This window comes from Amblyraja radiata, chromosome 10 (genome assembly GCF_010909765.2).
Source record: "Amblyraja radiata isolate CabotCenter1 chromosome 10, sAmbRad1.1.pri, whole genome shotgun sequence".
Taxonomy (NCBI): Eukaryota; Metazoa; Chordata; class Chondrichthyes; order Rajiformes; family Rajidae; genus Amblyraja; species Amblyraja radiata.
In genome coordinates this window covers 42,990,480-43,007,400 of record NC_045965.1, presented here as the reverse complement: position 1 = coordinate 43,007,400, position 16,921 = coordinate 42,990,480, and the positions used below count along the sequence as shown (strand labels likewise).

At 46.0% G+C, this 16,921-nt stretch overlaps 1 protein-coding gene across 1 annotated transcript in view; it reads right to left on the bottom strand.

Annotated features, from left to right (window-relative positions):
- Positions 1–15,881: 15,881 nt before the first annotated feature.
- Positions 15,882–16,921, bottom strand: part of prdx1 (peroxiredoxin 1) — a 29,773-nt gene continuing 28,733 nt past the window's right edge. Inside the window, exon 6 of the mRNA XM_033028688.1 lies at positions 15,882–16,496. Coding sequence (XP_032884579.1) covers positions 16,411–16,496 — 86 coding nt within the window. The 3' untranslated portion in view covers positions 15,882–16,410. The remainder of the gene's footprint in view (positions 16,497–16,921) is intronic.

The following is a 16,921-nucleotide window of genomic DNA, read 5'->3' as shown; positions in this document are numbered from 1 at the left end:
TACCATTAGTTCCGTGGCATAGTTCAACACGAGGCAAAATGTTTGTTGGGGTTGAGGTGCATTACTGTGGTACGAAATATTGAAAGAAGTGTTGGGGCAACAACGCTGAAAAAGATGATAAAATTCACACGCACATCCTCTGGCCATCTGAAGAAAAGGGTGTTTGAAGACCAAGACCTCGCACTCACCACAAAACCTGTGGTCTACCAGGCAACATTACCCCAGACCTTCTCCTTCCATCTAAGATTTGAGTTATCTTGAGCATTCACCTCAAAACACTGAAGAGATACCATTAATACCACCTCTGCAAAATCATCTAAATCCACTGGAAGTATGAATAAACCAACGTCAATATCCTGTCCAAGGCCAAGTTCCTTGTAGCTAACCTCAACCAGCTCCACTCGGCAGGCCAAGTCACTTAAATGCCCCAAACAAATATTCTATTCCAAGTTCTGTCCCTGGAAGAGATTAAAAGGTGTAACGAGAAAAGAAATCAAAGATGTTTTCAAACCTGCTTGAAAAAGTATAGTATCCCTAATGCTCCTGGTAACCTCTGGCTTATAGCCAGTCAAATTGGAGGAGATTCAGGCTGGCACTAACCTCGAGTCCATGCATCAGTTACACACAAAAGCCCACCCACCACCTACCCTGACAGGCAAGTCATGCCCCACTTGTTAATCCCACGTTATCTTCATCAGTCACCTCATAACACAGAATTGGAATCAGTCATTCCTGATCCTGAGGGGCTGCCGAAGAAAATACACATTGACATTTCGCAGAGCTTCAAAAAAGTATTATCGTAAGATAAATGACTTTTGTTTTGTTTGTTCTACTACATCTGCCAATGGTAACATTATTATGCAACCAAATCTCATCAACAAAGTAAAACATGTCCTGCCTTCACCCTGAAGTTAATATTGACTGCTATTACAGTTCAGTTATCATTTTACAGCAATTCAGCAGCACCCTCAACTGGTGAAAAAGGGGATAACATCAAAACTACATCTAACCAAATTCTCATTCATTTAGCATTCTTTTTTATGTATTTGCAAAAATGTGTAGTCAGTTAAACCATTTTTTAAATTATTTTATTTTTGATTAGTTTAAATATTGATGGGGTAAATATTTATGTTAAAGAATCCAAAATTACTGAAGCCAGTTTGAGGTAAATAAAAAATATCCCTATATAACCTCAGAAAATTGGAATTATCTATCATCTTGTCTTGTTGGAAACAGTTCAAATCATTTCATTTGAAAGGAATCACTCAGTAGTTATTTCACGATAGTGCTATGATCTAATAAACAATGGAATGAATAGTTCTGAATTATGTAAAACTAAAACTAAAACTAAAAAAATCTGCAATTTGAGAAGGAGAAGGTTAAATCGGAAGTGCGGGCGATGCAGTTGAACAAAGGGGACTATGAAGGCGTGAGAGGGGAGCTGGCCAAGGTAGACTGGAAAGGGATCCTAGCAGGAATGACGGTGGAACAGCAATGGCAGGAATTTCTGGGCATAATCCGGAAGACGCAGGATCATTTCATTCCAAAAAGGAAGAAAGATTCTAAGGGGAGTAGGAGGCAACCGTAGCTGACAAGAGAAGTTAGGGATAGAATAAAACTAAAAGAAAAGATGTATAACACAGCAAAGAATAGCCGAAAGCCAGAGGATTGGGAAACTTTCATAGGACAACAGAAGGAAACAAAACGGGCAATACGGGCTGAAAAGATGCAGTACGAAGGGAAGTTGGCCAGGAATATAAAGAAGGACAGTAAAAGCCTCTTTAGATATGTTAAGGGAAAAAGAGTAGCAAAGTCAAATGTGGGTCCCTTGAAGGCAGACACGGGTGAAATTATTATGCGCAACAAGGAAATGGCAGAAGAGTTGAATAGGTACTTCGGATCTGTCTTCACTAAGGAAGACACAAACAATCTCCCAGATGTACTGGAGGACAGAGGATCTAAGGAGGTAGAGGAACTGAAAGAAATTTTCATTAAGCGAGAAATAGTATTGGGTAGGCTAATGGGACTGAAGGATGATAAATCCCCTGGACTTGATGGTCTGCATCCCAGGGTCCTCAGGGAGGTGGCTCTAGAAATAGTGGACGCATTGGTGATCATTTTCCAATGTTCAATAGATTCAGGATCAGTTCCTGTGGATTGGAGGATAGCTAATGTTATCCCACTTTTCAAGAAAGGAGCGAGAGAAAACGGGGAATTACAGACCAGTTAGCCTGACTTCGGTGGTGGGAAAGATGCTGGAGTCAATTATTAAAGAGGTAATAATGGGGCATTTGGATAGCAGTAAAAGGATTAGTCGATGTCAACATGGATTTATGAAAGGGAAATCATGCTTGACTAAACTTCTGGAATTTTTTGAGGATGTGACAAGTAAAATGGATGAAGGGGTGCCAGTGGATGTAGTGTATCTAGACTTTCAGAAAGCCTTTGATAAGGTCCCGCACGGGAGACTGGTGACTAAAATTAGAGCACATGGTATTGGGGGTAGGGTGTTGACATGGATAGAAAATTGGTTGGCAGACCGGAAGCAAAGAGTAGGAGTGAACGGGTCCTTTTTAGAATGGCAGGCAGTGGCGAGTGGAGTGCCGCAAGGCTCGGTGTTGGGGCCGCAACTGTTTACCATATTTATTAATGATTTGGAAGTGGGAATTAGGAGCAACACCAGCAAGTTTGCGGATGACACAAAGCTGGGTGGCAGTGTGAACTGTGAAGAGGATGTTAGGAGGTTGCAGGGTGACCTGGACAGGTTGAGTGAATGGGCAGATGCGTGACAGATGCAGTATAATATAGATAAATGTGAGGTTATCCACTTTGGCGGCACTTTGGTGGTAGGGGGCGCCGTCGAGTATGGCTGCCCTGCCAGCAGCTGTTAGTCTTTTTATTATTTTTAGTGCGTTAAAAGTGTTTGTTTTGGAGGTCTTTTAGTCTTTTTATGTGGGGGGTGAGGGGGGAAAGGGGGAAACTATTTTTCTCAGTCTCTACCTGGTCGGAGATGCGGCTTTTCTCCGAGTCGTGTTCTCGTCCCTTTCTCGCGGCCTACCAACAGTCTGGAGCGGCGTTTCCTGCTGGGACCGGCCAGGACTTCAGCTTCGGCGACAGCTCAGCCCTGAGGCACCATGGTGGAGCGGGCGATGCCTTACCCGGGTCGCCGTGCGATAGGCTCCGGAGTGCTGTGACCGCCGACTCCAACATCGCGGAGCTGCGGTCTGCGGAGCTTCCAGCCGCGGGCGGCGCTGAGCTTTAAACACAGCGGAGCCTGGGATCTCACGACCAGGTCGCCAGAGTCGGAGCTCCGACCAGCGTGGCCCGTGGACTTTGGGAGCCGCGGTCTCCGGGGAGGAAGCGGCCACTCCGGACACTCCAAGCCGCTGAGGAGTGTTCACCCGACGCCAGAGCTTCATCATCCGGCGAGTGGGCCTAAAGCATCGGGCTGCCGTAGCGGCGACTGCGGAGGCCTCAATGGGCCCGACTATGAGTGAACAGGGGTCGGGACTGGACTTTTGATGCCTTCCCTCACAGTGGGAACCATTGTGGGGGGATGTTTTTATGTTTACTGTTAAATTCTTGATGTTGTGTCTTATCTTTATTTGTGTGCTGCAATGGCAAGTCAAATTTCACTACACCAATTAGTGCATGTGATAATAAATGTCCTTTGTATCCTTGTATCCTTGTAAAAACAAGGGGGCAGATTATTATCTCAATGGGGTTAGGTTAGGTAAGGGGGAGGTGCAGCGAGACCTGGGTGTCCTTGTACTGAAAGTTGATCACTGAAAGTTGGCTTACAGGTAAAGCAGGCAGTGAAGAAAGCTAATGGAATGTTGGCCTTCATAACAAGAGGATTTCAGTATAGGAGTAAAGAGGTTCTTCTGCAGTTGTATAGGGCTCTGGTGAGACCACATCTGGAGTACTGTGTACAGTTTTGGTCTCCTAATTTGAGGAAGGACATCCTTGTGATTGAGGCAGTGCAGCGGAGCTTCACGAGATTGATCCCTGGGATGGCGGAACTGTCATATGAGGAAAGATTGAAAAGACTAGGCTTGTATTCACTGGAGTTTAGAAGGATGAGGGGGATCTTATAGAAACATATAAAATTATAAAAGGACTGGACAAGCTAGATGCAGGAAAAATGTTCCCAATGTTGGGCGAGTCCAGAACCAGGGGCCACAGTCTTAGAATAAAGGGGAGGTCATTTAAGACTGCGGTGAGAAAAAACCTTTTCAACCAGAGAGTTGTGAATTTGTGAAATACCCTGCCACAGAGGGCAGTGGAGGCCAAATCACTGGATGGATTTAAGAGAGAGTTAGATAGGGGCTAGTGGTGTCAAGGGATATGGGGAGAAGGCAGGCACGGGTTATTGATAGGGGACGATCAGCCATGATCACAATGAATGGCGGTGCGGCTCAAAGGGCCGAATGGCCTCCTCCTGCACCTATTTTCTATGTTTCTATGTTTCTAAAACATTAAATGAATTTAACATGATAAGAACTTACAATCATGTAACCATATAGAAATGATTCTAAAAATTTGCGTTTCATATTCAGTGGTTGAAACTATAGCTATAAGAGAACATTGGCAGTACAATTTCCAATATAATGGGCATATGATGTAGGTTTGTGTAAGACCTTGATTAAGCATCAGTTCTAATACTATGTTCACTCAATAATGATATATCTTTGGAATTATTGGCTCAAAATTGAATTTCACCTTTTTTAACCTCCCTAAAATCAGGACATTGTTAGAAGAGCAACAGACTTATGCCCCTGTCCCACTTAGGAAATCTGAACGGAAACCTCTGGAGACTTTGCGCCCCACCCAAGGTTTCCGTGCGGTTCCCGGAGGTTTTTGTCACTCTCCCGAATGGTCGAAAGTGGTTTCTGCTTCTTCTATGGTCCGGCGATTATTTCAAAAAATTCAAAACCAGCCGCGACTAAAAATATGTTGCCGTTTTAAAAATCGGTAATTTTTTAGTCGAAGACGGTTGCGATGCTAGTTGAAGGTGGTTGCCGGAGGTTGGAGGTAGTGGAAGGTAAGACCTTTTTTGCACCCAATTTTATTCCACCAGGGACCGTGCCCATTGACCTTACGGTAGGGCCGGGTTGGCGGCAGCGTCGTTCAGCAGGGCTGGGCTGTCGACTGCAGACATCAGGTCTCCCGAGGCATGTGTCGGGAGAAATCCAAAATCCCAATTTGGATCGTCGCTGGTCACCAATGTAGCGGCACCAAACGTGGTGAATAAACAGTTGCTTAATTCAGACATAATAGGTTCGAAATACAGACACGTTTGGTCCTCTAACATATTGTCATTGCTGCTGCAGCTGAGCGAGGGTGTTGTCTCGAGCTCAGCTACCTGTCGACTCATGATCTCCAGGTGAGATTTGCTTAAGTACTAGGACACTCCCCTTAACCCATGACGTCACTGACAGTCCTCGTAACCACTGACGAAGGTTCGACTGTAAGTGGTCTGACAATCAGCTGACGCCACAATAACATGCAATAATGTCAACCAAAATACACTTTAAAAGGGGTGTATAATCACTTATTTCATGCTTGAAGTAAAGGGCCTGTCCCACTTTCACGACCTAATTCACGACCTTTATTACTCGTGGACATTTTTCATCATGCTAGAAAAACACCACAACCTACTTGATGCCACGAGTACCTACGACTAGCATAACGACCTACCTACGACCTCGTGACGACCATGCTGCGAGTGTGAGTCAAGGGCAAACTTGGCCGAGGTCGTGAATTAGGTCGTGAAAGTGGGACAGGCCCTTTAAGAAGTATTACAATGGATATCAAAACCATGATGCTCAATCAATCTTTATCTTGTGCCTCATTGGAACTGTACAGGAGTCCACCAATAGGATAAAGGGGGAGCAGGTCAGAGAATTAAAGTGACAGGCAACCAAAGGTTCAAGATCGTTCCTGCAATCTGAATGGAGGTGCACTGGAAAATGCTTATCCCCCAATCTGCGTTTGATTTCTGTGACGTAAGGGAGTTTACTGAATGTAATGCAATACATTTAAAGTACAAGCTTCACTTGGAAATACTGTTTGATACCCTGGAGAATGGCAATAGGCAAGATCAAGGAGCAGATGTTTGTATCTCCTGCAGTTGCATGAGAAAATGTAATAGGAAGGTAAATGGTTGATAGAGATGGAAGGATGGACCAGGGAGTCTCAATGGGGTTGTTCCCGAGCAGTGCTGAAAGAGGGATTGAAGGATAAAGTGGATCTGGTGGTGAAATGTTACTGAAGTTAGTGAAATCTGCAAATGTCCCATGAATGTGTAGTTTGTTGTGGTTTTTATATTGTTTTTAGCTGTGTATATGTGGGGGGGGGGGGGATTTTGGGTCTCTTCCCAGGACGGGGGGACCCGACCTTTCCCCGTCGGTCTCCGTTGTCGTTGGGGCCTAGCACCATGGAGCGGCCTCCAGCCAGAACGACCTGGGTCTCCAGTCGCGGAGCCTGTGGACTTACCATCGTGGGGCTGGCCGGCTGCGGAGCGTGGAGAGCTGTGGTGGCGCGCTGCTGCAGCCCGACTCCGGAGCTTGGAGGCTCCAGCCGCAGGTCCAGTGGACGGTGACATCGGGAGCTCACGGGTGGGAGACCTGGTGGGAGACCGCTTTTCGGAGCTCCCGCAACGGCAACTTCTCCCGCCCGAGTTGCGGGGTTGAAAACGATCTGGAGAGGGGCCTTACATCGCCCGGCGCGGCATTAACGGCCGCGCGACTTGCCATCGCTCGACGGGGGCTCCAATATTAAGACCCGGAGCAGGGCCTTACATCGCCCGGCGCGGCTTTAACGGCCGCGGGACTTGCTATCGCCCACCGGGGGCTTTAACATCGGGAGAGGATGGTGAGCAGGGGAAAGACATGACTTTGCCTTCCATCACAGTGAGGAGGAGATTCACTGTGATGGATGTTTGTGTGAATTGAATTGATTGTGTGTCTTGTAAAATTGTTTCTTTTTGTTGTATGGCTGCAGAAACCAAATTTCGTTTGAACCTCATTTGAGGTTCAAATGACAATAAACAATTGTATAATAATAATAATAATTGTATAAAAAACAAGGATGATCCATTGAACACCAAGGCTAATGCGGTGAAAGGTGAGGACCAGCGGAACAATATCCTTGCTCTGTCTGAAAGGAGAGAGGATGAGTGCACAAGTGAAGAAAATAGATGCAAAACAGTCAAGGACTATCAACTGTGGTTGAAAGAAAGCCAAATTTAAGGGAAAAGTGTGACATTTCAGAGAAACATTGCTGGAAAGCCTCATCGGCAGAGAAGATACAATGAAGATAGATTAACTAGGAGAATGGAATACAGTTTTTACAAGAGGCAGAGTAGCAAGAAATATTAGAAAATTATGGGAGCCTGAACGTAATGGATTTTGGTCACTATTCTATCCCTTGCGAAGGAGACAGAAAGATCCAGCAAGAGGGAAGAATGAGATGTGTAAATGAGACATGAGAAACTGCAGATGCTGGTTTACAAGAAAAGACACAAAGTGCTGGAGTAGAAGAGATGTGAATTGTGAAGCCAGAGGAAGGGTTTCCACCTGCTTCAAAAGTGCATCTACCATAATAAACCCAAGAAGAGTAGTGAAGAGTAGTGACTTGCAATCACTGCAACGAAGTGTTCCAAGAGGTTGATATGGTGCAAATCAACTCCTACCTCAGAAATGACCTAGATTGACTAATATGCATATTGCCACAGCAGGTCAAGAGCAGATGCTATTGCACTGGTTCTCCACTCACTCTGGACCACTTGAACAAGAGAAATACATATATAAGACTGTTGTTCATCAACTAGAGCTTAGTGAGCAACTATCATAGAAACATAGAAAATAGGTGCAGGAGTAGGCCATTCGGCCCTTCGAGCCTGCACCACCATTCGATATGATCATGGCTGATCATCCAACTCAGTATCCCATCCCTGCCTTCTCTCCATACCCCCTGATCCCTTTAGCCACAAGGGCCACATCTAACTCCCTCTTAAATATAGCCAATGAACTGGCCTCAACTACCTTCTGTGGCAGAAAATTCCACAGATTCACCACTCTCTGTGTAAAAAATGATTTTCTCATCTCGGTCCTAAAAGACTTCCCTCTTATCCTTAAACTGTGACCCCTAGTTCTGGACTTCCCCAACATCGGGAATAATCTTCCTGCATCTAACCTGTCCAACCCCTTAAGAATTTTTGTAAATTTCTATAAGATCCCCCCTCAAACTTCTGAATTCCATCATCCCCCTCAGACTCACCAAGCTCTGGTCCTCTGTACCTCTCTTTGCAACTGGATTGCTGACATTCTCATCGGCAGAACTCAAATCAGTGTAGACTGGTAACTCCTCCTTGCTGACCATCAATACCAGGTGCATCGCAAGGCTGAATGTTTAGCCTTCTTCTGAACTCTTTGCACCCATGATTGGTTAAACACAGCTACAAAGTCATCTATAAACCCCTCCATGACATCACTTTGGTTGGCCAAATCACAGCTGATAACTCAGTGCGCAGGAGAAAGATGTAACACCTGGTCGAGTGGCGGCACAACAACCACTAGCTGAACATCCACAAAACTAATCGTTGACTTCAGAAAGGGGACATCAGGGGACCACGTGCCAGTTTTCATTAGTGTATCAGTGGTGAAGTTAGCACAGGGTAGAATAGGGACATTGGCCTACTCACCAACTGGGATACAGTGCCAGATCTGTAATGACGTCCCATCAATCCTATTATGTGAAGGGCTTTGTGCAAGTTTAAAGAGACTGGATAGTTATTTTGGATTTTTTGTGTGCTGTTTTTCATTAACCACAAACATTTCATCCTTTAATAACGTAATATTGAACATATGTCATTTTAAGAATTATTCTCTATGCATATGTTGTTGGCAATGAATAAAATGGAATTAGTTGCCTACCTGAAATTAATAAGTGAGCAAGGTACCAGATTATCAGTATATGCGACCGACTGGATGCTGGATTATCAAGTTTTAGGGTACTGTTACCTGTAGTGGTAATTTGTCACAAATGACATCTTTCATCGCATTCTGAAATGTTAAATAAAGCAGGGTGCAAGGCATCAAAATCTTCCTGCACACCCTGTCATTATGCCACCAACAAAATGTGGAAATCTCATTATAGCAACTCTGACAATGAAGCAGGACAAATACCAGCACTTGTTTTTGGACTATGAAAATGTTCACAGTACTTGGTGTTTGATGTATTGAGCCAACTTGTAGCTTTTGCTCAAGTTGCCACTGGCAGCAAGATCAACAATGTTCTCAATCTTTTCTAACACAATTCAAGCTAGAACTATACTATTAGACAAAACACAATTTTCACCTCTATCAAATTAATGTTCAATGCTTTCAACCCTTAAGAAACTTGAATCTGAATAAACAAGTTTTAAAACATCATATCTATCTATCTATCTATTATTATATAAAACTCTCGCCCCATCCGTCCGACATCCGTCCGGCTGCCTTTCTGCCTTTCGATTCGTTCCCGCCGTGCGATGTCACAATGCCCGATGCTCGCAGACGTCCAATCGCGATGCCCGACGCTCGCAGACGTCCAATCGGAATGGATCCATTTACATGTACGGCTTCCGGCCGCATTTCTTCCTTTGATTCCCTGCAACTCCGAAACCAGACGCAGATTCGCCGACGTCTTTTCAATTTCGGTAGAGATTTCACTTTTCTTTCTAAGTATCCGCACCTCATTACATTTCGTCGTGTTTAAGTACACGTTTTTAATCAAATCCTTCCCCCCCCCCCAATATTTCAAAACTAAACTGGCTTCTCGCCCATAGAATCAGCACCAGCCCCAGCCCCTGCTGAACGTTCCATCGTGTGATGTCACAATGCACAATGTTCACATATGTCCAATCGGAATGGATTCATTTACATATGCCTATGCAGGAGCCCCAGCCAATGGTGAACGTTCCATTGTGTGATGTCACAATGCCCAATGTTCAAATACATTGTTGCCATAGAGGGAGTACAGAGAAGGTTCACCAGACTGATTCCTGGGATGTCAGGACTTTCATATGACGAAGGACTGGATAGACTCGGCTTGTACATGCTAGAATTTAGAAGATTGAGGGGGTATCTTATAGAAACGTACAAAATTCTTAAGGGGTTGGACAGGCTAGATGCAGGAAGATTGTTCCAGATGTTGGGGAAGTCCAGAACAAGGGGTCACAGTTTAAGGATAAGGGGTAAATCTTTTAGGACCGAGATGAGAAAAACATTTTTCACATCTCTGGAATTCACTGGCACAGAAGGTAGTTGAGGCCAGTTCATTGACTATACATAAGAGGGAGTTAGATGTGGCCCTTGTGGCTAAAGGGATCAGGGGGTATGGAGAGAAGGCAGGTACAGGATACTGAGTTGGATGATCAGCCATGATCATATTGAATGGTGGTGCAGGCTCGAAGGGCCGAATGGCCTACTTCTGCACTTAATTTCTATGTTTCTATATTTCCCTCTCTTCACCCCTCTCCCTCTCCCACCCATCCCTCTCTCCCCCACCCCCATTCCCTCTCTACCCCACCACCTTCCCTCTCTCCACCCGCCCCCTTCCTCCTACCCCTCTGTCCCTCTTCCATCACTCCCCCTACCCCTCTCCTCCTCCTTCCCCACTCTTCCACCTCTCCCCCTTCCCCCTCCTCTCCCTCCCCACTCTTTCCCCTCTCCCCCACCCCTCTCCCCCTCCCTCCCTCCTCCCCTACCTCCCCCTCCCCCACATCTCTCTCCCCATCCCCCTCTCTCACCCCCTACCCCGCTCTCCTTTCCCTCCCAAATCTGTCCTGTTTCCTCCACCTCCTCTCCCCTCCCTCCCCTCTTCACATCCCCCCTCCCCCCACCTGTGTGTTTGGTGGGGTGGTTAATGTGAGTTTGATGCCGCAGCCCCCCCTCCCCCCCCCCGCAAAACGCCGTTGGGGAAACAGACCCAACGGGTCTGCACTTGGTCTAGTTAATATATAAAACTCTCGCCCATCCGTCTGACATCCGTCCGGCTGCCTTTCTGCCTTTCGATTTGTTCCCGCCATGCGATGTCACAATGCCCGATGCTCGCAGATGTCCAATCGCAATGCCCGACGCTCGCAGACGTCCAATCGGAATGGATCCATTTACATGTACGGCTTCCGGCCGCATTTCTTCCTTTGATTCCCTGCAACTCCGAAACCAGACGCAGAATCGCCGACATCTTTTCCATTTCGGTAGAGATTTCACTTTTCTTTCTAAGTATCCGCACCTCATTACATTTCGTCGTGTTTACATACATGTTTTTAATCAAATCCTTCCCCCCCCCAAAATTTCAAAACTAAACTGGCTTCTCACCCACAGAAGCTGCACCAGCCCCAGCCCCTGCTGAACGTTCCATCGTGTGATGTCACAATGCCCAATGCCCAATGCTCACGGATGTCCAATCGGAATGGATTCATTTACATATGCCTATGCAGGAGCCCCAGCCCATGGTGAACGTTCCATTGTGTGATGTCACAATGCCCAATGCTCAAAGACATCGTTGCCATAGTGACAATACAGAGAAGGTTCACCAGACTGATTCCTGGAATGTCAGGATTTTCATATGAAGAAAGACTGGATAGACTCGCCTTGTACTCGCTAGATTTTAGAAGATTGAGGGGGTATCTTATAGAAACGTATAAAATTCTTAAGGGGTTGGACGGGCTAGATGCAAAAAAAATTGTTCCGGATGTTGGGGAAGACTAGAACAAGGGGTCAACGTTTAAGGATAAGGGGGAAAGCAGAATCACCGACATCTTTTCCATTTCGGTAGAGATTTCACTTTTCTTTCTAAGTATCCGCTCCTCATTACATTTCGTCGTGTTTAAGTGCACGTTTTTAATCAAATCCTTCTCCCCCTCTCCCTCCCTCCCCCCCCCCCCCCCCCCCAATATTTCAAAAATAAACTGGCTTCTCACCCATAGAATCAGCACCAGCCCCAGCCCATGGTGAACGTTCCATCGTGTGATGTCACAATGCCCAATGCTCACAGATGTCCAATCAGAATGGATTCATTTACATATGCCTTTGCAGGAGCACAAGCACTTGGTGAACGTTCCATTGTGTGATGTCACAATGCCCAATGTTCAAATACATTGTTGCCATAGAGGGAGTACAGAGAAGGTTCACCAGACTGATTCCTGGGATGTCAGGACTTTCATATGACGAAAGACTGGATAGACTCGGCTTGTACATGCTAGAATTTAGAAGATTGAGGGGGTATCTTATAGAAACGTACAACATTCTTAAGGGGTTGGACAGGCTAGATGCAGGAAGATTGTTCCAGATGTTGGGGAAGTCCAGAACAAGGGATCACAGTTTAAGGATAAGGGGTAAATCTTTTAGGACCGAGATGAGAAAAACATTTTTCACACAGAGAGTGGTGAATCTCTGGAATTTACTGGCACAGAAGGTAGTTGAGGCCTGTTCATTGGCTGTATTTAAGAGGGAGTTAGATGTGGCCCTTGTGGCTAAAGGGATCAGGGGGTATGGAGAGAAGGCAGGTACAGGATACTGAGTTGGATGATCAGCCACGATCATATTGAATGGTGGTGCAGGTTCGAAGGGCCGAATGGCCTATTCCTGCACTTAATTTCAATGGTTCTATGTTTCCCTCTCCTCACCCCTCTCCCACCCATCCCTCACCCCCACCCCTTCCCTCTCTACGCCACCCCCTTCCCTCTTTCCACCCGCCCCCTTCCTCCTACCCCTGTCCCTCTTCCATCACTCCCCCTACCCCTCTCCACCTCCCTCCCCACTCTTCCACCTCTCCCCCTTCCCCCTCCACTCTCCCTACCCACTCTTTCCCCTCTCTCCCCCACCCCTCTCCCCCTCCTCCCCTACCTCCCCCTCCCCACATCTCTCTCCCCATCCCCCTCTCTCACCCCCTACCCCGCTCTCCTTTCCCTCCCAAATCTGTCCCGTTTCCTCCACCTCCTCTCCCCTCCCTCCCCTCTTCACATCCCCCCTCCCCCCACCTGTGTGTTTGGGGGGTGGTTAATGTGTTTGGGGGGTGGTCTAGTATCTATTAAAACTCTGTGTGTGTGGGTGTATGGCAAAAGGGAAAGTTTTGCGTGTTTTTTGTCTTTGATTCGTTACTCTGCCAAAACCAGACCCAAAAACGCAGAGATTTTTACCATTTCGCTAGCGATTTTACTTTTACACTCACATATCCACTCCTTGGTCAATTATTTCCCCAGATTTTGAGTTAAATTGATCACAAAACTCAAACAAGACTCAATTTTTAAAATCTAAAGCGGCTCTTACCAGCTGCTGACGTCACAATGCCGACATGCCGACCAATCCAAGCCGCTTCTCTCTCTCTCTTCATTTGGCAGCCCATTCCCATCCACTCCCCCCCCCCCCCCCCCGCAGCTCCCATGCCCGCCCGCCCGCTCGCTCAGAGCCTCGCTTGAGGCGTACGGCCGCGCGGAACCGGTCCCAATTCGCACCGCGGAGGCGTATGGTCCCGACATGATACTCACCAATCAGCTGGGCGGGAGGCGGGCCGACTGAATTTGGACGTCGCACGGCGTCGGGCGGTGACGTCATCACGCAACGGCACGCCGGGTGGTGCCGTCATCGCGCAACGCCACGCGCTAGGCGTACGCCGTCAAGACGCTGCATACGACATCAAGGCGCTGCGTACGCCCTCAATGCGCCTGCGGGCCGACAGGCCGTTGGCGCGTGGGATTTTCGGACAGTGCAAGATATTTGGAGCCCCGCGCGATGTCGGGACCAGCCCCGCGAGGCCGTTCCCCCCCTCCCTATCCCCCCCCTCCCCATCCCTCCCTCCCTTCCTCTCTAGACGCGCCTGTAGTAGTCAGTAGATAGGCCGATTATGGGGTAAAAGGAGCAAATTAATAATATTAATATATTAACAAGGGGGGTAGCTAGCGTGTGAGCGGGGGGGGTAGCTAGTGTGTGTGGGGGGGGTGGTTAATGTGTGTGATGCCGCATGCCGCCACACCCCCCCTCAACCGCACGTTGGGGGAACAGACCCAACGGGTCTGCACTTGGTCTAGTATCAGTGAAAAATATCATAGCGTAAAAATATAGAACTATGTTTTCTCGATTTCCTTCACCCCTTCATCAGTGACCAATCATGGTTGTGGGTCATTATCAAATGTAGTGAGCTCTAGTTAATTTTCCCGATGAATATTATAGAAATGGCATGATATCCATCGATCGGTTCACATCTGGTGTTTGACGGAGATAAGAAAAGAGAGGGTATTAAAAGGAAATTCAAACACCAAGCCAATGGAAATAAACATATTTTATTAATATCATTTCAATGTTGTAAATATTTGATGCAGTTATCGCATGATGAACCTCCGCTTTAAGGAATGTCTTTGGGCGAAAGGACATCATAGAGGGAACTGCAGATCTTAGGCTACATTACAGATTAGAGGCAGCTGCAAAAGAAAAGCAAAATAATTGAGGAATGTGCTGGAGACTGGATGGAGTAAACTATTCTTGGAAGCTTTAAGGTCTTACAGGGAGAGATAGATAGAATAGAATAGAATAGAAATAATTTAATTGCCACACAACCAAGGTCGGTGGTATTTGGGTTGCCAGCAGCGGTACAATAATAAAGAACACAACCACATTAAAATTTTACACAAACATCCACCACAACATTCATCACTGTGGTGGAAGGCACAGAGCTTGGCCAGTCCTCCTCCATTTTCCCCCGTGGTCGGGACCTCCACCCTCCACAGCCGTTGCTGCGGGCGTCCAGATGGTAAGGGACAAAGTCAAAGTCAAGGTGAGTCCAGGATCGGCTCTTCCCAACCAGAGACCGCGGCTTCAGGCTGGTGTAGGCCGCAGGCCGGCGGTCAAAGTTTTAAAGTACCTGCCGTGCCGCAGCCTGAAGCACCACAGTCTGCAAGGCCGGCGGTCGAAGCTCCCCTCCTGGGTTGATGTTAAGTCCATACCACGCCCGCGGTAGAAGATGGCCGCGGACCGGCGGTGGAAGCTTCTTCCACCCGGGTCCCCAACGTGAGATCCCGGGCTGTAGACGCCGCACCAGCTGGAGTTCTGCAGACCGCTGCTTCAGGCTGCCGGCTGCCGCGGGCCAGCGTAACGGAGCGCTCCCCTCCAGCGAGGTCTCACCCGCTCCGCGCCGAGAGTCCACACTGTGCCCGCCGCTGAAGCTCCAGGCGCGTCTCCGGGAAAGTCGGCGCCGATCCATGCTGTTAGGCCACGGGGGAGGCGGCCTGAAAAAGTCGCCTCTCCATGGAAGAGGCGGCCGAAACGGTTTCCCCCTTACCCCCCCACACCACCCCCCACACATAACACACAAAGAAACATTAAAAACACACTTTTAAACATACTAAAAAAATAAAAAAAGTTGAAAAAAGACGGACACGCTGCCGACAGGCGCTGCCAGTGCAGCGCCCCCTACCGATCATATGATGAGGTCATATGAGGATTTGAACAAAAGGATAAGAATTTTCAAATTACAGATTAGTGGGCGATTTGTGGTGAATGAGCAGGTTCATGCCTCAGTAATGAATTTGAGATGAATTAGGAGACTGCAAGTTATTTTACAGAATGAAATATGAAAAACTAAAGCAAAACTCTGAAAGAGATAGATTTGGACGAAACCTTGATAGATGAAGAAAGAGTTTAAGGATGTACAAAGAACCTAGATCATTGAAATAAATAGAAAATAAAATTAAACGTTATATAAAAACTCCGATTTAAAAACAATATTTTCTGCCCCAACTTCAGTAGTAGACTGGAATGGCATGAACACATGAATATAAGGAAATAAAAACTTCTGCAACAGATCAAAACGAACCAGTGTTTTTTTCCAAACATTTATTTTTGTACGTATAAATGCACAAAATATGTAATAAATTCTGCTCAACACAGGTTTACTGAAAAACATTACTATACCCTGACACGTAATTAATTCATAAAACATTGAAGCATTTCAGCTCCAGAAGAATACACAAATGTGTAAAACTGTTTTGTTAAGACAGGATAACTTTTGCAAGATGATTCTGATGCATAGCATCTCTCAACACGAGTAACAATTGAAAATCAGGCATGGAGATTAGCTACATAAACTCAGAACCTCACAATTTTCTGTGAATTGAAATAAAACAATAGAAAATGGGTGGTGGGTAAATTGATTACATTGACTCCATGCTTACTTATCCCCAACAATGTTCTCTTCAAGCAAGATTCTACGCAGATTATTTTGATGCTTATAGCATACCCTCTCTTCAATCAGTATTAGTCTCAGCAAAAATCACCAAAATATCCTCACTAAAAGCAACCTTTTTCAGACACATATATAACTAACTAATGTGCCACATGTTACATTCAACATCAAAAGGAAGAGAGACTATTTCTGCTTTGAAAAGTAATTCTTGCTCTTTTCTACATCAGGTGTTATGGTTTCGCCACCAGGTTTCCAATTAGCAGGGCAAACTGTAAGAAAGGAAGTACATAATTAACTATCTAAATCAATCTTTACAACTGTTAAAACATTACTACATTAAGAATTTTACATTGTTAAGCAACTGCTGGAAATACATAATCACACAAAAATAATAGGAAATCACAATGTAAATTAATTTTCACTGTGAGAGAAAGCAGTAAAGCAAAATTGGGTGAAGTCTCGACTACATCAATTTGGTCAATTTTTCATGTCCTACATTGGTCTAATATTAAGCAATGGAACCCATCTACATATTTATGTCAATGTGATCTGTGGTCAATACATGATTCCCAAGTCCTTTTTGAACACAGGTTTATCTGCCTGTGCTCCTGATTCAAGAATTTCCATTTTCTCCACTTCTCCAAAGACAAAGAAATTTTCAAATGTCACTTCTTATGACTCAAGACAATTGAAT